Below are 22,175 nucleotides of genomic sequence, written 5' to 3'. Positions count from 1 at the left end.
AAAATAACGTACACAAAAAAATGACTGCATGCAGCTGTCCACAAAGCTGTCAGGATTTACTCGAGAGACAAACAATTTTCAAGCTGTAGAACCCGCCTCTTCAAGTCATATGGGAAGCATTGCTGCTTCCTTGATACAGGGAGAGCTGTGCGGTACAGGGGGGCATTTGGGCCATCTAGGACATCATCAGCTGTAATGTTATGTTATAAAGCTTTTATACTGTGCCAGTCACCAGCATAATAGTCTTATGGTGCTGGTACCTTGTCTGAGAAATTGGCATATTTGCCCTTGTCGGGTGTAAACTAGTCTATAGCTTGCACCAAATCTTCAATTGCTGTACAGATCCCTCATAACAAGATGTTTGCGACCACATGGACAGCATCTGTGGTGTTGGTACCCACAAGACCATGCTTTAGGCCACAGCAGACAGAGCAAATCTCTCCTCAAGGCCGGGGGATAGCTCAGGGGCAACACGTTTGTCCTGGAAGCAAGACAGCACATAGCAACACAGGTTCGATACCTGGGTATCAATCTAAGAAACTGGTCCCTTATATTAAGCGTGTTATAAAAGAACAATTATAATTATAATTACAAAGAGATGTCAGGTTTTAAACAATGAGCAAAATCGGGGGCAATAGGCCTTTGCAAAGAGGGGAGGTGTGGCAAGCCTGTCTTTCTTGAAGGGTGTCCCAGAGGGGTGCTAGATGACGAAGTCGGTAAGCATATGTCTCAGAATTAGAAATGCTTCTCAAGGCAAGGCTACGTCCATCAGAAGGAGGGCTGGTCTGGAATTCAGGGAGTACGCAGACAGCATTGTTCTCTAAAGGATAGGTGGCCATAAGCAATGGACTATTTCATCCAAGGCAAGTCGCCACTCCTAAGGCAGGCGAGGTGACAAGCTAGTGCTAATCCGCGGTGCGAAGAGGAACCATCATACATGCCTGCAATCATCTCTGAGTGACACCAACAGGAAAACGTTGCGATAAAAGTGATTTTCGCAGAGGAGGCAATCCCATTATGCTGAACCTGATACCTTTCCTTCAAGCTGTTCCAGACTTTCGTCTGGCAGGTGGGAATCCTACTGTCAAGGCTGAAGATGATGTTCAACTAAGCCCCGCCAAACAGAGGATCATTCATACTCTGTTTCCGCAGGTTGGTATGCAATGGTGTCGGTATCAATGGGCTTGCTAAAGATGGCAGTGGTTAAGATTCATTCTAAACCTTCCATCCATCACACCTTTTGTTTTGCTATGAACACTGGGTTGAGGCCCTGAAGTTCCAACACAGTACCCAAGAAATTAACCTTTTTGGCATTACTTGTGCAGAGAATTTTATACTGGGGTTAAGATGATTTAGTTAGTAAGAAGAAATCATGAAGCTTTCCCATGAGATATGATATATCCTGACATATATCATGACCTAGCATAACATGGTTTATAGTGATTGTTTCGAGGAAAAAAAAAGTTTTGAATCACTAAAGCCTCGAAACAAAAGTTTCGAATCACTAAAGCTTTGACAAGCTATATTTAACATGCAAAAGTGCTTTTCTATCGAAACCAATCCGTCGATAATAGAAATGGACTGGTTTCAATAGAAATGCACTTTTATATGTTAAAAGTAGCATTTCAAGGCTTTTTTTGTAACTTTAAAACGTTACATGGAGCTGTCCAGTGGCCAGCCCCTTGTTACGTTTTTGTATATATTGGGGGGGTTCCCACCACCAACTCCCCAACCCCCATGGCTTTTCGAAAAGATGTATTCTCAGGATTTACATTTGGGCTTCGAAAAAATGACTGGATACCGCATAACATCTGACATGACATACTGTTACATGACATATCATGATATGGCATACTGTAATGTGACAAGACATCAAATCATAGCAACACTGTTACTGTTAATCGGGTCATGGCTCCAGCATGAAGATCGGTGTCCAGTGGAACCTTTACTCAATGACACAGCAAATAATGTATTTGAGGGCAAGGGCGCAGTGTTTGGTGGCTCACAGTACCCTTCCCGGGCCTTTCTTCACTCCTGTTATCTTCCGGACTTGGCTATGCCCCCCTGGACAGAAATAGCCGGCACCAGCCCCGCAGCAGTGAAGCCCGCAGCGGGGCAAGGGCGTGGTGTTTGGCACCGCTTGCTGTTTGGCGTTGCTGGGTGCTAGGCCAGTGGAGCCCTGGAGGAACGTCCTGACCCCAAGCCCAAGTGAAACCGAAAGCAGGGAGAGACAAGAAAGTAAGCCGGGCTGGGCTGGGTTTGGGCCTGGAGGCCGATTGTTTGACTGACTGACTGACTGCCTATTTACTTTGGAGGTTTGTACTCAATTATATCCCCAATGGAGGTGCAAGATTCTTTGCCATCCTCTCCATACCCCCCCACTCCTTTTCTGTGAGCAGGCTGACCTCTGGCCCTCTACCCAAGCCCCAAAACCCATGATCCTCTCGCAAGATTCTAGTAGTCCGGAGAAGACTGGGGGCCTTGCCCCTGAACCATGGTAGGGTCTGCAATCTCGACGTCGTCCCTGCGGCAGAGTGTGAAAAAGAGAGAAACACCAAGGAAGCATATACCCCCAACATACCTAACAGCACTTTGGGGGACGTCACCCATCTGATACAAGAAATTCACTGTTTCTTTGGGCACGACCAAGTGCCCCCAGGAGGAGCCACAATTGAGCTAGAGGATCAAGATGTCTGTCAAGATGACTGTCACGGGGGTGGGGGAGTCACCAGGAACTGGGAGGGTATGCTTACTAAGTAACCTAGAACGGGACCAAAAGTCACCACCCAAGAAGTACTTGCCAGTATTAATAGTCACATGGGTTTTTTCCATGTATATCCAATGTCAATCCTGTTGCCCCAAAAATTGAAGCTATGGCCAACGGGAAGGACCAGCTGTTTTTACCTTTGTCCTCAACCACACCAGGTAGTCCACAGCATTGCGACCCCTGTTCCTCAATCCCTACCGCCAATATGATGAATCAACACCTTCTACCATGTCCGTCCAATCCTAAGACGAAGGGCTCCTTAACGTTAGAGGAGGCCCATGCCACTCCAGCTCTTTTGGCTAGCAGCACAGTCCTAAGTGCCTGGAGGGAGGGCAAGACACCCACGCCCCTTGCTCTGACCATGTTTCTGCCCACTATCCCGCCTCAAGAGCCTGGTCCATCCAAGGTATCCCCACATCCAACCATTGGCCAATGCCTAATGGCCCCAACTGACCTGATAAATACAGAGGTTCACGAACATATGGAGGGCAAGTCTTTTCCCAGCTCGCCATGTAGCACCCCGAGCGAGTCCCTGATGGCAATGTGCTCAGGGACTAGCTCCTTCCTTCGATTAACACCATTAAGGGCTGATAAATTGTTGAGATGGCCAAGCACCAAAGACGCTCAACCTGCTTCTGAATTAATCACCAAGGAGGCCTTTCCAGCCCAGGGATGTAAATGTCATTGTAGTCAAGTGTTAGCGGAAAAGACAATTATTAAACAACTGTTACTAGCAATGCCACAGTCACAGTGAAGGGCAGAGGAGGGGGCCCCCAGGAGGCACCTCTTACAGTCCATACTGTTGCAACAGGGCCCTATATTCCAGCTCCAGTAAGTTCCCCCAAGCAGAATTCACCCACATCAGCGCCTTTGGACCATAACAGCCATGGCCACTACTCAGACTCGGCTTCTGGCCCATGTGGGCCCAACGGTGTCCACACCAGTTATAAAACCCAAGATGTGCAGTTACTGCAACCTATTATGACCAGCGAGCCCTGGAAGACCCACAACCGCTATGCAAAGTTGGCCACATCGGATCACCAAGGTTTAAGGCTCTTGGATACCCATTGTATTAAACCAAAGGAACCCGGAGTACCCAGACCTCACTGTAGACGGAGAATGACAAAAAATACAGTCAAAGGTGCCCTAACAATGCTACTATATATTTACTTGGGGAACTGAAACTCCAGGCCAATAAGCGAGAGCCAAAAGACGCCCTCTTAAAAAAATGTCTACACTGGCTCCATACTGTTGGAGGCTGTGTTTCGTTATGTGGGGAAGCCATAGTGGGTTGCAAGAAATTGTCTAACGAGGGGGATATCCTTTTTGATTCTGTGGGTCTGGAATTTAAAGACCAAAGAACAGCCAGAGAAGTTCTGAGCGGTCTGGGGCACGTCGGGTGGTCGTCCAAGTCTGGGATATCAGTCAGCCTGTAGCGTCATTTAAAATCTGTTGGCCAACTCTGCCCTACTAGGCATAACAATCCCCTATCGGGAGCAAATCTCACCCTCTTGCGGATAAGATCAATCGGGAATCAAAATCAATCAGGATAATGGCGATTGAGCCCCCTAGAATCATACTGAAGTAGGTTTTCATGGACTAATTAATGGAAATGGTTTATCACAATGCACAGTGGAATCTATGTAAATGTTTGTTGTTAGGGTGCACTTTGATGGCCCTACGGTCGAATAAAGTTATTTGACAGACTGTAAGTATGCTATAAATCAGTTCCCAGAAAAAAGGGCTGTCAAATGGACCACCACGATCTATCTGCGTTTAGGATAACTGGAGTAGCTGTGCCAGGAAGTTCAGCCCAGTCAGCATGCAAGCCAAGAGGACACTGCCTGGGGGACAGAGTCTTTACGGCCTGTCCACTGCTAGCTGCAGCCTGGTGCCTATTTAGGTCCTAGGCTAACAGGGGGTGCACTGCCCCATCTTCTTTCCACCACCAGCAAAAGAATTTAAAACCTGTTGGGCGAGGACAGTTATGGCTGGGCAATGAAGGCTTGAGCAAACATAATGGAAATGGGCCATAATGTGTGGCCAAAATCGCATAGGCAATTATGTGCAAAGTGGGCATAACGTGAACTATCTTTGCTGTGCTAAGTGAGTTTCTCTTTGATTTGAATAATTTCTCAGTTCAAATTACTTTGGCATTTAAATCTGGACACTTGTAAACAGCTCCAGAGACTTGGCTGATACTCTGTCTGCTCTTCTTTTGTATCATGATAAATCACCTTGGGATACTTAACACAGGAAGATAAGGAAAGTCTTTTTCATTGGAGGTAGTGAAATGATGCCTGATGCAGCACTGCCACCTCTTCAAAAAGCAAATAGAGAGAAAGAGACAGGTCTTCGTCCTTATGTTGTAAAGAGCTGAGGCGCTGCTGGGGGTGGGAGTGAGGGGGCTATAGACTCGGGCCTTTTGGTTGTAGCCCCAGATAGAAGCTCAGGGGCCACAACATGTCTAGCAATCCCCCAGGTCCGACAGTCCTGACATTAGGGTAGCCTTAGATCTTTTCCAAACCTAGTAACACCCCTGGTAATGAGGCTGGCCATCATAAAGGAGCAGAGCCAGCAAAATAACCACTGACTCAAGGGAAGCTGCAGAGACGGTTAGCACGAGAGCCATAGATGAATGAAGGATCCGTCAAGCAATCATTGTGGCAGTTTGTCGAATACCGAGGCCATGAGTTTAGACACTTACGAGAAATCTTGCTGGGTGGAGAACAACTATTGCCAGCTGTAAAAACATGCATCTGGGACGAGACCATCCTACCTCATGGGAGGCCAGCGACTTGGAGACAAAATTTGGTAGAAGAGGATAGAAACCCCACGGTTCACCCGGGACTCAGAGAATCGAACCTACAAACCAAAACCAAAGGTCGGAGTTACAAGATGGTGGCATGGCCAAGAGGCAAGAGTAGGCAAGAGAGAGTTCCCAACAGTCATGGAGTAATGCTGCATGAAGGAGTTGCGTAGCGACACCCACAGCACCTTGACAATAAAGATCCCGGTATGGCATTGGTAGCTGTGTGTAGAAGACTGCATGCTGGGAACTTAAGGCATTAGTAGCTGTGTGTAGAAGACTGCATGCTGGGAACTTGAGCCTTGACACACATACCAAAGTGAATTATCCAGTAGTAGAAGTGTACCAAAAAAGTTGTGGAACTGTGACTTCGGTGTTGGACATGTGAGGCGGGAGCATAGGGCAACACTTGACAAGGCTTTGCGGCCAGAGCAGGTGGACAACCAAGTGGGGAAAAGGGCAAAAGAAACTCCACTCAAATTGATGCCTATCCTCCACCTAACCTCTACCTGAACTGATGCTGCTTCAACAGGGCCCTGGAACTAGAAAAAGCTTGCCTTTTCCTGAAGAGAATTGTGTAATTTGCTCCAAATCCTGGGTCTCAAGAATGAAAGTCTTATCTCCTCTGGCCTGACAGAGAGTTTTAGGTATGAATCGTCCGTAATGCTTCATAGATCAGAGGTTCCATTTGAAAAGGATGCAAAGATTTTTAAGCTGAATTCTCTACTCTCCTGGAAGCCACACCAGATTCCTGTGAACAGCTTGTACATTATTACTTTCCCTACACCCATAAAGCAATCCATTTGAAGCCACCTGGAGTGTGCTAATATGTTTAATCAAAGGACCCCCCAGCAATGCATTACAATAGTCCAAGCGACTAGTCACTAAGGCTCCGACTACAACTTTACACTTGCCCAGGGCCATGAATGGTAAAATCATATATAGCCAGCTCATATTAAAAAAAGCAATCCTTGTGAATGGCATGGGCCTTTAAAAGGTATATTGTTTTACCTTTTACCTGGGTTAACTACTTGACAAGTTTCCAAAATTCTGGGGGAGGGGGGGTAGGGTGGAGTGTGATTAGAGATTCTATCTTAGCATTACCTGGCCCTCCTCATTCTGCCATTGGCTAAGATGAAGCCAGCTAGAAACCAAGCAGGTTCAGCCATTCAGGGTTCATAAAAGTACAGTCAGATTTCAGTTTAGCTGCAACCGCCATAAGATGGTATAAAGTGAAGAGGTATGCTTGAACTTAAAAAACTACAGTTCCAGAATGATGAATATAGTTGTAAAAAGTAGTGGAACTGGTAACAGTAAAAAATAAAAGTAGTCGAACTCCGCTCACGACCGTTCCCGTTCACTTCGATCTTTGGAATTGGGGAAGCTGTATGCTGGGAATTGAATTCTCCGAAGCAATAGTGAATGGAAATGTCTCTTTGTCAACCTGCTGCATGTCAGGGGAAAAAGTCTTAAAGCCAAGAGTGAAGGGAACTGGTATTCGGCCCAACACACTCCATATTGGGAAAGAATGTCTTAAAACCTACAACCACGTGACCTGACCTGCCGATGGCCCCAAACACTGCCAGCTGGATGAGAATCTGAGTCCCAAAACTGTTATCTGTCTTGTCGTGTAAAAGAGAGTCTGAAAGCCACAACTGTAATTTTTCAAAAAATACCGCATGCTGCGAAAGAAAGTCATGAGCACAAAAGCAAATTGAACTGTCATGTGTCCAGTGCTCTGCATTTTGGGGAAGCAAAACTAAAAGCCCAGACAGCATTTGAAAAACGTCCTACACAAGATAAGTGCCACAATGAGACACATGTTTCTTTCGATTACTATAAAACGTCTTCTCTCCCACGTCCCATTCCTCCGTAGACACGTGTTCGCTCTTCGGGTTTGCTTTGTGGAACCTATGTCTTAGTCAGGCGGTCAATGGTAGTCGTCAATTCTGTCATCAGTGTTAAGGCTCTATTATAATGTATGTCTACCAAAAGGCGAACTAGTGCCCGAAATTGATTCCAATCAGAAATAATGCACTACGTGATTTATCGCAATGCGACGTAATCTTGTGGACTTTTGTTGCTTCTCGCCTAACTATTTAGTCCTGATCTTTAGTAAATTATTTTTTGCACATAGCCAGTGATGAACTGATTTAAAAACTATTTACTGAAAAGTTATGTTTTTCTTAGACACTTGTTTATAAACATTAATCAATTCTACATATTATACCAAAACCTTCCTCTTTGCTTCTGCTTTCTCTCTCCCTCTCCCCTGCTAAATTCTTCACTGAAACTGCACTGAATCTGCAACTGGGCCACTCTCTCCGACCTCGGTCCTGGGCCCAGCCACTCTCCACTTGCACTGCCTCCCTGGCAACCCCTGCACTGCGGGACTGTCTCTGTATCCCTACAGCCCCCACTCCCCAGCACTTGTCTGCACTTACCTTGCACTTGCCACCAGCTGGCCCTATTATTTATTTTTTATTCTACTTACCCTGTACTGCACTTCCCCCCTCCCCTTCCCCCTGCACTTTTCCCTTCCCCTCTACCCCTGCACTTGCGTGATCTAAATTACACCTGGCCTAGTAGGATCGTTGTCTGTCTTCCCCTTGTTTCCCCCTCCCTGCCTTGTCGCGCCTTGAAACACTTGTGTATAGGCGCGTTACAAATGCCATATCATATATTATAAATGGAGGATTGTCTGTAGTCAGATTGAGGAAAACCATTCACAAAATTCTATAATTGCTACAACAGCCAATTCGTGGGCGTCTATACTTTTAAAACATCATTTGCCATATCATAGTGTGTTTTAAATGATTTTCCTGGTTTGTGTTCCACCAAAGAGCAAGGGAGCATCGTACAGCGGAAGTGCACCAAGGAGGAGGACGAGACCTGCTTGTGTGCCCCAGGAAGCACGCCACGGAACATCTGGAACACCACCTGCACATGCCCTGCAGGCCACCAGCTGCTCTCTCAAAGTACGTTTCCAGCTGTGCCGCCACCAGATTTCCTGGTGGAGGAGGGGCCTGATCAATCCGATCAGATTAGTGTGGTTCTGTTTCCCCCCTCCACCGATTCCCCTCCACCCCCGCTACCTCCCAGATCCTCCGTATCCACCATGCAGGGCCAGATTTTAGGCACAGGGTGGTTGAACAAGCATATACTTAATGTAATTTACAAATAGGCCATGTCATGTCGTATTAGTAAAGCACAACATTCACCGGTGGCTACCACCGAGCAGAGGGGTTCTTTCACCAGGGGTGGGTTGAGCTCAGAGAAGATCTCCCCAGGGGGGTGGGTGCAGTACGTCTACCTCCTGAAACCCTAGCGCATAATGTATGTTTTTGACTCACGGTGGACAGGTTTCTTTTCTGGCCTTTGGTAAAGCCTGAGTGTCAGTGTTGGTGTGTGCAAGCAATACACACTCGAGTACATTCTTTTCTCCTCACTGCGGAGGCCCTAAGAGGCCATGAATGGCCATATTCTATATGGAGACATGCTGTTTGGAACTGTGGCACTCTAGAATTATAGTGGTTTTGGATTATGGCTCATCTCAGGACAACCCATTGGATGGGGCTGGCTGGAAGTTCTTGAAGACTACTAATGCTTTATGAGGATAACTCTAGGGGTGTGGGTGGCTGCCCTCTTCCGGGAGTCCTCTATTTCTCTCTCTTCCTCCCTTCTCTGCCTGTGCTGCTGTTACTTTGTCCAGTTAAGTGGGCAGGAGGTGGATCTGATCTTGGGGCCAACAGGGGGTAGAGTCAGTTTACCAGTTTACAAGTGCAGGTCTACTTTGGGCATCAAGGCCATTTTCATTAAAGAGTGGCACTTCACGTGTATTTTTGTTTTGGGGCTATTTTGTGGAGTGCTACATGACACCTTCACCTGCTTCAAACCGCTTGTCTGCCTTGTGTATGGTGTAAAGGTGGATAGTTTGGGTCTCATATTGAGAAATCACCCTGATTGTCTTAACAGACTTTCAGCTGGGTTAGCGGTGGAGCGCTCTCGGCAGAGAGGGTGAAGAGTTGGTCCCTGTCTGCCTAGCTATGATTTGGGTCCCTTCTTGCAAAATCTACCAGGGGTTAGGCATAGCAACATGGCATAATGTGAAAGGACATAACATGGCATAAGATGAAAATACATAACACGCCAGGAGAACACATTGGCAATAGGACATAATGTAAAACAATATAACATGGCATGAGATAAAATGGCATAACAAGCTAGTAGAGCAAATTGGCATTATGTATAAAAACCGAGAAAAAATGGGTTATCCGTGGGATTTAGCATCTATGTGTCCAATACGTTGGGAGGGGGAATGAAAAGTTGAGTGCATTTCAAAATTGAAGTTCATGGTGTGTGCATGACTGTGTGCCCCTGTGCCTGAGCACTAACCGGTATCCGTTCTCCTTCTAGAGTGTGTCCCGTGTATTGAAGGGTACTATTCCAGGGAAGAAAACCAGCCTTGCAAACAGTGGACAAAGTACGTACTATTGCTGCCAATTCGGTGTCACAGAACGTGTGTTTATCTTATGTCTAAGTGAACTTGTGGCAGGATGGCCTACTGGAAAATCTGGAGGGTTCCTGGGCGACTGGTGCATCGAAGAAGCGAGTAGGGGTCTGTTAGCATACGGTATACATACCCTGCTCAGCTGGCCTGTGTGGTGAGACTGACTCTTACCAGCCAGACTAAGTGTACTAAGTTTGTTTGTTTCTGCAGTTGCATGTGGCATGACTCGGAGCACCTCGCTTTAGCTGCTTTTTTAAAGCTGATGCATATCATTAAACACTTTTCTGTAAGCTAATTACGTGCTCTGGAGCACTTTTCTCCCACTTACTGTTCACCATGATGGTAGAGTACGAGGAAGGGCACTTCCAGTCGTGAATGGTACTCTTTGTGCCAGCTGCACCCTCTCCCGTTTGCTCTAGTAGCCTACACCCTTCACTCTTTCTCTCTTGGTGCCAGGGAGTGAACAGTTTGCCAGTGGCACATAACAAATCCCCCAAAATAGTTTCACAAATGTTTGAAGGACCTGTCTTGTGTTCAAAATGTTTGCAGGGCATGTCCCTTGCTTAGAATGTTTGCAGGGCACGTCCCTTGTTCAGAATGTTTGCAGGGCACGTCCCTTGCTTAGAATGTGTGCAAGGCATGCCCCTCGCTCAGAATTATTGCAGGGCATGTCTCCCCTTCAAAATATTTGTTGGACCTGTCGCTGTTGTTTTCAGAATATTTCTCTGGTTTCGAATATTTCTTGGAGGCCTCCCCTTCACAATGTGTCCTACTCTTCCTTTTGGCTCATTATGAGTTTGCCGTTCCGGAAAGAGGGTCCAGATAACAGTGTGTACCGGCACCTTTCCGGACCGGCAAACTCCAACTCTGCCGGCAGGGCTGTGATCTACCGGCAGGCCTGACCAGCCAGTAGTTCAGGCTTCCACCGGTAGACAATTGCCTCAATCATCGGCACCGGTATTACCGGTGCCTGTGATTGCAGCATCCCCATTGCATGGAGTCCTATTGTCCTACCAGAGACGGTACAGTAGTCCCCCGGTATCCCGCCGGAATTACCGGCGGACTTGTAATGAGCCTCTTTGTCTTTTATCTCACTCGTCACCCTTTCCTCCATGTTCTCTATTTCCATTCTGTGTGTTTCCAGTTTCCTTTCATTCTTGCTTTTCTTTCCAGTCTTCTTTTTATTTTCTGTATCCGCTATCCCCTGAACGTTCTATCTTTATCTTCCTGCTCTCTCATTCATCTAATTTCCCCCAATGTTTTACATTTTTTGATTTTCTCTCCCACACTCCATCTTTTTTATTTTCTCCAATTTTCCCACTCTCTCCTGCCTTTTTTTCGGTGTGGATCACAGTTGCACAAGTAGAGGCGAAGAGATTGAGGAAGCTGGGTCTAGCACAAACGATGTCAAATGCAGCACCAAGAACGTGGGCCACTCAGTTTCCCCTGCCCTGGTTTCCTTGTGGGTGCAGGGCAAGGCCACCACGACAGGTAACACTCTAACCAGCAAGGCATCCTTGACGGCTGGCCCTCAGAATCTCACCACGCCCACAGGGAGCCCACCACAGGTATACACTCCAGGTAAGCATGTAAGCAATACCCGTGCTGTCTAAGGCTGAAACCTATTGTGTTCCTTTACATATTCAGTGTCTGGTGTTTTGTATGAAGCCAACATGCATGTCATCCTTTATGTTTTGAGAGCCTAGATCAGGGGCCTGCAACCTTAGCTTTGCCAGATGTGTTGGACTACAACTCACATCAGCTGTAGCCAGAATAGTCAATGATGTGCAGCACTGGTCATTGGGCTGGATTTTCCCTGATCCAAGATCCAGCAAAGTTCTCCCCGGATCTCGGAAAAACGTTGATTCGTTTCAAGGGTTTTAAGGTTTTAATTTGCTTTTGTTGCCAAAGGCAGGATTGGAGTGCACTTTCTTGGGTATGAAAATCAAGAGACTTTCCCACTAGACCACTTGAACATCTGGTCAGGAGACATGTGAATGTGCTTGTTAGGATGCACTCGACAGAAAATATTAAGGCAAGCTTTGTAGGGTTAAAAGGTGTGCATCTTTCATGCTTTGCTTACCACATCATAGGAAACACTCCCCCTCCTCTCCTGCGTTATTTTCCAGGTGTTAATAATTATTTAATTTCCTGAAATGGAAATGTTTAGTTATTGGGGTGGGGGGGGGGGTTGGAGAATAGCCCACGCTCGTCAACCCTTTTCCCCACCCCCAGCGCCGCTGGTGGGTTGCACAGTGAATCCTTTCCATCTCCAGCACTGACGGTGTGGGATTCTGAAGCTGTTGTCCAAAGCATGTGGAGAGCCACCGGGTGCTGAGGCATGCCCTAGAGAGAGAATGCTAAGAAAGCGTGGTTTGGGGTGCTCGAAAAATATGAAAAGCAGAAGAAGGGGACATGGCAGGTGGGTGCAAGTGACGATCGGGAGTATGGACGAATGGGTGGTTAAAGCAGAATACGGGGAAGGATAAGAGTAGAGTTATTTGGAGTCGAAGATCGTTGACCGAAATCGAAGCTATGTTAATGCACACACTGCAACTGAATTGTCAGTAGCTGCGAACCTCAAGTGCAGAAACTAAGAACAGAGTTGGGGGTTGGGCGTAAAATAAGTCTGTGAGTGTAAGGGGAATCAGTGCCTGGCAGTGAGTTACATGTCAAGGGGTACAATGGAAGAGGAAGAGCCGAAATAGCTCAAGGCAATACTTGGCAGCCCCACCAGGGACCCCCCGGAGAGGGAAAAACAGTTGACGGGACATGATAGAGAGATCCCAGGGAAGCGGTCGACTGCACGTCTCTCCATGTCTGCATGCAAATGCTTCATGCACCCTCCTTTTCTGTCCAAATACCTGCAGAGGGGAGTGAGAGTTACAGGAGTGGTGAGTTTATTTGGAAGAGTGGGGTGCTCATAGTCTCTGGGGATCAAACCATTGGAGGATGAGGGGGACTCCCTTCCTAGAGTACAGGCTCGGGTTCTCTCTTGCATCAAGCTTCCAAGACTCTAGTTATCGTGCTCTACCCCCGAGTAACTGCTCCGAAGACACAAGTGGTCTGTGGTGACGTTATTTGAGTGCCTTACTGGCAGGGGTGCCACCTTTTGGTTTTCCTGGGTGGAGCCGGGGTGGTTGGTGGCAAAAACCCTGTCTCATTCTAAGAATCGGGACTGAAAATAGAGTTTCTCTGGCAGGGTGGTAGTGGGGGTTAGGGTGGGCCCCGGAGCACCCGCGTACTCGGCACCCCTGATTAGTGGTACAAAGGAAGGAAACTGCCAGTTTCACTGCAGTTTTTTTTTTTTACCAACAGATGACAAGAGCAGGCTGGCAAATGCAGAGACAGAAAGACAGGCTCTGCAAGTGGATGACCGAAACTAAATTCAAGAGTTACTGAACGGGAGTCTTATCTCTGGCGTTCAAATGGTACAATAATGGTAGCTCCTGGCTGCGACAGAGATGTTTTCCACCCACACTATAGTCGCCACTTTGGCTTCCCGTAGGAAACTTTGGGGATAACCAAACGTTTAGCTCCTTACGCTTCCTGATTGACAGCATGCATAACCCCTGGGGTTTATGACAACATCTGGGTCACCATTTGAATACTGAGACTAAGTAGAAAGTGGATGGACTGGCTCAGATTACAACACAGCACAAAGATTCAGTCTCAATAGATTAATACTGTTTTAGCAGGTTATTACGAAAGTATATATGACAACTCTTTCGGAGCGAGATGTCTCACAACATACTGCAAAATGAAGAATAATCACACTCCAAGTTTACAACCCAACCACGCATTTCATAATGCTACTCACCGCCCAGAACACCGCCAAATGAGGGACCAAGCAGCCTCACAGATTGTGCTTGATGGACATCTTCCCATCTATGCTGCCCCCTCGCCACTCAGGACACAGCCCCAGCATAATATGGGAACAAATCCCGAAATGTACTTGCTATCCTGGAAGATTATGGGGGCTAACAAACAAAATGGTAGCTCCAGACTGGCATACCTTCCTGGACCAAGGAAATATAATCTGTTTGCAGGAGACCTGGTTGACCGATACCACTCACAAAGCAGGCTACTGCTCTTTTTTCGATCCCTGCAATTAAAGGCCCAAAAGGCCACCCAAGTTGGGGGGGCTGTTAGTATGTTATGTTATGTTATTTGGCATTTGTACAGTGCCTTTTACCATTGTTATGATTCCAATGCTGTGGGTTGAATGCCGTCTGAGACTGCAGTCCGAGTCAGTGGAGAGAGTAGTGTGGTACAATGTGCTTGGGTGCACTAGGTATGTGTGCAGCCAGTGTGCAATAGGAGATGTGTAGCTGCATGCTAGTGCTAGTTGTGGTACAGTGGCTGTGTAGGGGCAGTAGAATGTGTGCAGGGGGACCAATGGAGTATGGTATCTGCATTCTGGCGGTGCTGGTGCTTGAAGGTGACATTATGTGTGCAGCGAGGCCGAATTCGAGGGGTATAGCGGCATTCTAATCACTGTTGAGGTGAACGTCGAGTTGTGTAAGTATGTGTGCAGCTAGACCAAATTATTTGAGGGTTGCAGCTGCATTCTAATGACTGTTGAGGTGGATGTGGAGGTGTGTAAGTATGTGTGCAGCTAGGCCAAATTATTTGAGGGTTGCAGCTGCATTCTAATGACTGTTGAGGTGGACGTGGAGGTGTGTAAGTATGTGTGCAGCTAGGCTGAAGTATTTGAGGGGTGCAGCTGCATTTTATTTGGTTGTTGGTGCAGAGGCAAGAACTAGCATAGTGGTGTCTGTGCTGGTTTTCCTGGGGGGGGCTCACTTCTGTTCAGCTTCCAGTGCCTGTCAAGGGCATGGAATCTTTCTGTATCTTGATGGGTCAAATTATTTGGTGAAGACTGATGGATGGTGACAGGAAGATCAGTCCCAAAACTTATGTTCTTACTGCATAGCTGCTAGCCCTATCCTCGGTCGGCAGTTTGTTAAATTGGATCCCCGATAGGTATTACTACTTGGTCATATCCAGATATTTGGGATTAGCAACAAATAAGTGCTTGACCGTTCCTTACTATAGTTCTTCGTAGGGGTTTCCAGATGTGTAGGATTAGCAAGTGAGGTAGATTATGGTTTGATAGCATAGTGCGTATTTGCAGATCAGTGATCAGGTTCTGAACAAGTGCATGGGTTTCTAGTTCTGCTAGATAGATTTACTGGAGGATAGTTCTGCTATATACATTCAATGATAGGAGTGATTAGCAGCCTAATTATTGGACGGCCCGCCGATATCTAGTTATGCTCTGGGATTTCCAGGTGGGTAGCGTTAGCAGGCTAGTCCCTTCTACGGCTGATTGCGTGGTGCATAATAGCTAGGCCTTGATCAGGCTCAAGAGTGTTGGTGCTTGGGCTACGAGTCTAGCACAATTGCCCTCGATTAATGGCGATAGCTAGCATTAGGCCTTAGCACGTGCTGAGTTCCTGCAGATGAGGTGATGAGTACGTTCTGTCAGGTGCACAAATTCTGTCAGGGTGCCACTATGATTTGGGATTCAAGTCTGGGCAGAGGCCCTAGGTATTGGAGTTGGAGATCGTTTGGCCTGATGGTCTATGATAGGGTCCGTAGTCAGTGGGGTACCACACCAGGTGTCGGTCTGGGTGGTAGGTCGAGTGGTTAGGCAAAGATCCAGGTTTTGAGTGCCTTCCGGAAAGTCATGTAATCTTTGCTGTGTCTAATGCATGGAGGCAGTGAATTCCACAAAGTTGGTGCCAGGGTTGAGTAGGCTGATCCTCCGATCCTGGTTGAATTGGAGGTGGGGACCATAGGGAGAAGGGCAGTGCTTGACCTAAGTGTGTGGGTCGGGACGTAGGGTGTGAGCTTATCTTGTAGGAATTTGGGGCCTGCTTTGTGCAGCACTTGGTGGGTAATGCAAAGGAAGTAGGCAGGGAGGGAATGGGCCGGGGGAAACGAGCAGTGGATGGTTCAGTTGTTTCTAGGCACGACAGAGTGCCCCTCTGGTCTGAGAGTTGGAGGGCTGGCGCTGCAAGTATGTGGGAGGTTGTGGGTTCTTAGTGAGGGAGGGTAAACAAGAGGGTTTCAGGGTTGGTGGTGAGCCGGTGTCGGTGGATTGTGGGGGTAAGCCGTGGCTGGCTCCGGGTGGTCCAGGGAGCTACTCTGATCAGGGCATTGGAGGGTGTGCAGAGAGTGGCAGTGGCAAAGGGCTGGTGGGTAGGTGTGACTGGAAGAGGTAGCAAGGTTGTGTGTTGTGTGAAGGGGCTTCAGGACTGAGGGTGCGAGGGTGGAGGATGTAGGTCAGGTGATGTGCGAATGGGAGTTTCTGAGGGCTTCGTATGAATGGGAGTGGGGTAGTGTGTGGTGACAGGGGGTGTGTATGTGAGGGGTTCTGTGTGTGTGAGGTGCTACGTTTGGGAAAGGGGGCATGTGGGTGAGGGATGAAGTGCGCAGCGGGGTGTTTGGAGGATCTGAGTTCTCCATGTGTAAGTGAGGGGGGGTTGGTGGTAGGTGGTGTGCGTGTGCATGTTTCCAGGTGAGTGTTGTAATGGGTTTGAGAATGAGGGAGTGAGGATAGACGGTCTAAGGCGTGTAAGGTGTGATATGGGGTGGATTATTTTGGGGCAGTGCAGTGGTGGATTTTGGGCTGAGGGTCTCGATGGTTGGTGGTGTCTGGCGAAAGTGGTGCATTCCCCGATAGCTGTTCTTGAAAGTGGGGGAGTACGGTGGGTGGCAGTGTGAGTGTTAATCAGTCTGGGTGAGTGTGGCAATGGTGTGGGGGGGTGGAGATCTGGGAAGTGTGTGAGTCTGGCCTGGGAGTATGCCGTTTGCCATGGTTGTGTAAGGGTGAGGCTTGGTGGGTGGGTTGGAGGCACTGGGTGGCTGTGATTGAGATACCACTTTAGATGAGAGGCCTGGAGCTGCGAGGGTCAGATCGGTGAGCAAGGCACCTAGAGTTGAGACAAACTGGCGCTAGTGCATCTGGAAAGGGGAGAGGGTTTTAAGTGGGGGCACAGATGCAAATGCATTGATATATAGATCTATATAAAGTTGAACATCAGCGCACAACTGATTAACACTAAATCGAATAATCTCTTGTGCTTCAGGTTGAAATTCAAGATTGCTAAGGCGATGCGTTTATATAATATCTTCATTGGACCTAGTGAAACTGGTCATACTATTCATCTACTCTCCAAATTGGAGGACCTAATGGAACAACTCAACAAGTGTAGTAGTAGGCGATATTAATACTCCTATTGAACCCCTGAATAATGTTAACAATCTTATAGAAATAGAAGATGATTTCTGGGGAATCCCAGAGTTAGATTGCCCACCCCCAAAAATAAAATATAAACACGAATTTGAATTGGCCTCATTAATCTATACCTTGGGAATGCGTGGCTGCAATGATAGATTACCAGGCCACCACCCCGCCTCACCTATTTTCAGAAGAGGTATATCCACGAGCCACTTTGATTACATTTTGCTAGAGGCATCACAGAGTTCAACTGACTTATCTCTGGAGGTAATCGCTCCTATTGAGAGAGACCATGACCCTATCTGTCTCAAATTGATGGGTAATCCCTTCATAAATATATCTGTCAAACATAGATCGATGGACCCCGACATCAATTTGTCCATTAACAGAAAGTGGATTAACCTGAACAACTTTGATTATCACAAATCTGCTGCACTGATCTTTTTAACCATCGTGCCAATATTTGAGGAAACTATACACAGGTTTGCTTCGACGCACCGACTTGGGAAATCGTGTACCAATCCATTGTTGATGCAATTGCTCCTGGTGATGAAATCTGCTAAACAAATAAAGGTAAATATCTCCCCAAACTCTTGGTACGACAGTGAATGAAGAGTTGCAAAATCATCTCTTTTGCGAGAAACTAAAAGCCCACATGATCAAAATGTCTTATCCCTGGCCCGAGCAACCTACACGACGTTATTATAATAATTAAATAAAAGAATCCGAACATAAAAACTGGGAGCTATTAAAACAGGCCTCATCAAAAACCCACACAGTTTTTGGCATGTCATCTCTAATATACCCATGATAACCCTACAAGAAATCACATTTGGCCAATCTAACTTGCCTAATCCCTCTATTCATACCTATACCGATAACGGAACGTGAGGTTGAAAATGAATTAAACTCCCAAAAAGCAGGAAAGACTCCAGACGCCGACTATATCCCTATTGACCATTTTAAAGAAGATCCTCAGATTTGGATCCCACTCTGTGTTGGTTGTTAAACAAATTGCATCACACCAATTCAATTCCTTCAAGTTAGAAGTCAGCCAAAGTAACCGCCATTTTTAAAAAAGGCGACCATAAATCTCTCAGGTATTGCAGGCCATTCAGCCTTTCAAAGGTCTATGGTAAGATAGTTCACAGCCACTTGTGGGTGGGTCACAGACTTTAACCTTATCTGTGAACGGCAAGCAGTCTTTCGGCTGGGAACGAGAACCGTCGGCATGGGTTTCTGCCTTTATTTACTCCTGACCAAGAACATGACCCTACGAAAAGAGCTACGCTTTTTAATAGTTGTCGATTTGCAAACAGCTTTCGACTCAGTGGATGGAAAGGTACTTTGGGATACATTCATCAAAATAACATTGTGGCCATTAGATTTGGGCAAGATGATGCAAGAAACAAAGGATTCCCTGTCTCCAGCGGTGTCCCCCAGGGTTGTGTTCTTGCCCCATTACTCTTTTTAATCTATATTAATGAGTTGGCCCTACGTATTTCTACTGCAGAAACAGATGCCCCCCCAGGATCGCACATCACAAAATCGGCATATTGCTCTATATCGACGACACTGGACTGATTTCCAAAACCAGAATGCGATTGCAAAAAGAATTGGAGAATGTTCTTGATTTCTGCAGAGATAAATAATTAACTGTCAACTGCTAAAAAAACCGTAACTATAGGGTTTATAATATAGACTTTGTAGGATCAAAGTCAATATTAAACTTGAAGAGTAACTGCCCAAAGAGGAGGTAGATTCCTTCGATTACTTGGAATCAGATTTCACAAGGATGAGAAATGTGTAAAAAAAAAAAGTGCAAGGATTTTAAAAGGATGCATAGGTGCATTGAGCACCCCAAATCGCAATCAGGGTTGCCACCTACCCTTTGCCATTTTAAACACTTTTAAATCCCAAGTGCTACCAGCTTCTCTCTATGTGGAGGTGAACTGCTGGGAAAGGAAAATGTGCAGCCTTTAGGCGTAATGGAAAATAAATGTGCTAAACAGTCCTTGAGACTTACAACTAGTACTCCCATAATGTCCACATTCATGGAAGTGGGGATGAAGTCAATCGCCTCGGAAGCTCATTGTAAACCCCTTTTTTACTGGCTCGCATTCTTGGATCTGACCATTCTGTCATGGTATAAGGATATGGCCTGGAATGTCATTAACATCTCAGGGGCTACATTTCGGAAATCGCTTAAGCACATCAAAACTAACACCCATCATCTATTCCCCTCCTCTCCCACCTGCCTTAACCCTCTCCCCAACAGCCATCCTTACCATCCCCCTTACCTCTCATCTCCCCACCCCCAACTCCTTTATCCTGCTCTCACACTGTCTCCCGATTGCCTTGCTCACCTTTTACCCACCCAGTCCACCCCCTTTTCTAACCTCCCCACCTCTAACCCCCTCTCCTAACCCTGCTATGCCTAAGCACCACCCCAAGACGTAACGACCTCCAAACACCACTTCCCTTCAATCCTCTATTACTGTCTCCACGCTACCAAACACCAATTTACCAATTGCACTCCCCTCCCCTTCAAACTGGCCCTCCTATCAAAGACTAGCTACGACTCCCCACCGCCGCACCACTTTGCCAACCCCAACTTTTAGAACACATCCTTCCCCTCTTCTTCCTCTGGTCTGCCCACTGCATCCCCTTCACCTCTTCATGTAAACTCCCAACTCTCCACCCCTCCAAACCCATCCCGTCCCTCCACTTCTACTGCCTCACACGCAAGCACCTCCTAACCCCAGCTACCCATCACCTTCACTTCACACCTCCCCTCCATCCACCCTTTCTTCATTCCCATCTATACTGCTCAGCCACCAGCCACTTCCCCAGACTCCTTCCCAACCCCTCCCTCCCACTCCCCATTATCCAATCACTGCATACACCAACCCCTCATCCCTTTCCCTGCCCAATGCTGTACCTGACTCGCTAACCTCCTCCAACGCATTCTCATCCATCACCACAAACACTTTGCCACTCAATGAAATCTTACTCCCCTCGCACATGCCCCACAGCCCAACCTCCTTCCCTTGTTCCATTGAAACCTACCCATCCTCAGCCAGCCACCCAAACCATTCGATACACACCCATCTATGCTCTCACCAAAACAACATACCCACTCACATTCCCTACTCCTCCAGCTCAACCCAATTAATTACTCCCATGCCTCTGTCCCCCTCCTTCCTCGCCGATACCCAATCCCGCCTTCCTTTCCTGCCCCCCTCTCCACTATCACTGCATTGGCCCATTACCCAATCTCCTGAGGAAACCTAATCCCTGAAGTGGCAGGACTGATGCTGGACCTCTGCAAGCTAAGTCTATTGATTCCGACTCCCCCTTAACCACCATCATTCCACCAGGCCATCCTCCATCTTGCTTCCATATATCCCGATAGTAGTGCATGCAAAGGAGGATGTAACATTACCACCCCGATTTTAATCCTAAACATTAAGGCTGCTGCTCTAACTTTTACTACCCTGCCAGACTCTTTTTTAACTGTCGAATGACAACACGTTCCAGACCACCCCTTTACGCTTGCAGGCTTAGACATGCATGCACACTCTACCAGTGCCTGCACTTAACTGCCTGCACATCATCACTCTCCCTTTGTACCAAGTAAGCTTGGATACTTTGATACTTTGAGCCCCTCCTCCTCACTCTGAACTTCCTTCTAGTACCGGATTCTACTTGGCCCAGTCACTCAATGCTCTGTGGCTATATGTCAGAACCTGTTGACTCTGAGTTGCTCGCGTAGAGTAGTCGACGAGTTCTTCTGACCAATGTACCCCTCTGAGTGGTAAAACACGCAGAGGAGTCAATTAGCAGGAAGAAAAGAACACCAGCCGTAGGTCGGAGTAATCTTCCTGAGTACCATTAGATGTCAATCAACAAGGACACTGGTAGATGGTCAGCCGCAACTATAACAAGGAAATATCAAGCAATCAATACATTGTGGACTTCCGACGCAATGAACAAAAAGCACAGACAGGTGTATTGACTTACAAGAAGCAGAACACTTTGCTTCAGCAGTAGTCAGTGCTTTAAGTGGGCCGGGGCCTGCCGGGGCCGGGCCCCGGCAGTCTCCAGAAAGTGGGGCTGAGCTGGGGCCCAGCCGGGGCCCCCCGTCCCACACAACATTGCGGGATGCATTATCCCGCCGCGGCCGCGACGGGAGATGCGCACGTCATTATGTTGGCCAAGCTGACAGAAGTGCCAGCCAGCCACAGCGACGCTGAGGCTGGCGGCACTTCTGTCAGTTAGTGTAACTCCCTCTGATGACCCCTAATCAGGGTCATCAGAGGAAGTTACTGTCCCTTTGTTTTCCCTCCCCAGGTCACTGACCCCCGCGGGCTCCGTGATCTAATATGCAGATTAAATCATGGAGCCCGCGGGTTCGCAGAGGGTGAAAGACACCTCGGGCTCAGTGATAGCAGATAGATCACAGAGCCCGAGGTGCCTTTCTCCGTCGGCAAAGCTTTATACAAGATGCCTTGAACTGTGTACGTTTCAAGCCATCTTTTATAAAGGTAGAAATATTTCTATGTTTATAAAAGACGGCTTGAAACGTGCACAATTCAAGGCATCTTTTATAAAGCTTTGTCGACGGACAAAGCCACCTTGCGGTTTGTTTTGTCCGTCATGCCTTGAATTGTTTACGTGTCAAGCCATCTTTTAGAAACATAGAAACATGTTACAAATATCTATGTTTATAAAAGGTGGCTTGAAACGTACACAAACCATAGTAAGGTAAGCACACAAGTGTGCATAACTTACTATGGTTTGTGCACTTTTCAAACCACCTTTTATAAACATAGAAATA

General features: G+C 47.1%; 1 protein-coding gene across 2 annotated transcripts in view; it reads left to right on the top strand.

The window, feature by feature from the left end:
• The window catches only part of TNFRSF4 (TNF receptor superfamily member 4), a 100,838-nt gene that overhangs the window by 47,894 nt on the left and 30,769 nt on the right, over positions 1–22,175 (top strand). For both annotated transcript variants that reach the window (XM_069610087.1, XM_069610088.1), the window contains exons 3-5: positions 8,420–8,554; positions 9,993–10,059; positions 11,441–11,667. In XM_069610087.1, the coding sequence (XP_069466188.1) occupies positions 8,420–8,554; positions 9,993–10,059; positions 11,441–11,667 (429 nt within the window). The remainder of the gene's footprint in view (positions 1–8,419; positions 8,555–9,992; positions 10,060–11,440; positions 11,668–22,175) is intronic.

The sequence above is a fragment of the Ambystoma mexicanum genome, chromosome 8, assembly GCF_040938575.1.
Source record: "Ambystoma mexicanum isolate Mex_15411 chromosome 8, UKY_AmexF1_1, whole genome shotgun sequence".
NCBI lineage: Eukaryota > Metazoa > Chordata > Amphibia > Caudata > Ambystomatidae > Ambystoma > Ambystoma mexicanum.
This window is presented reverse-complemented; position numbering and strand designations above follow the sequence as displayed.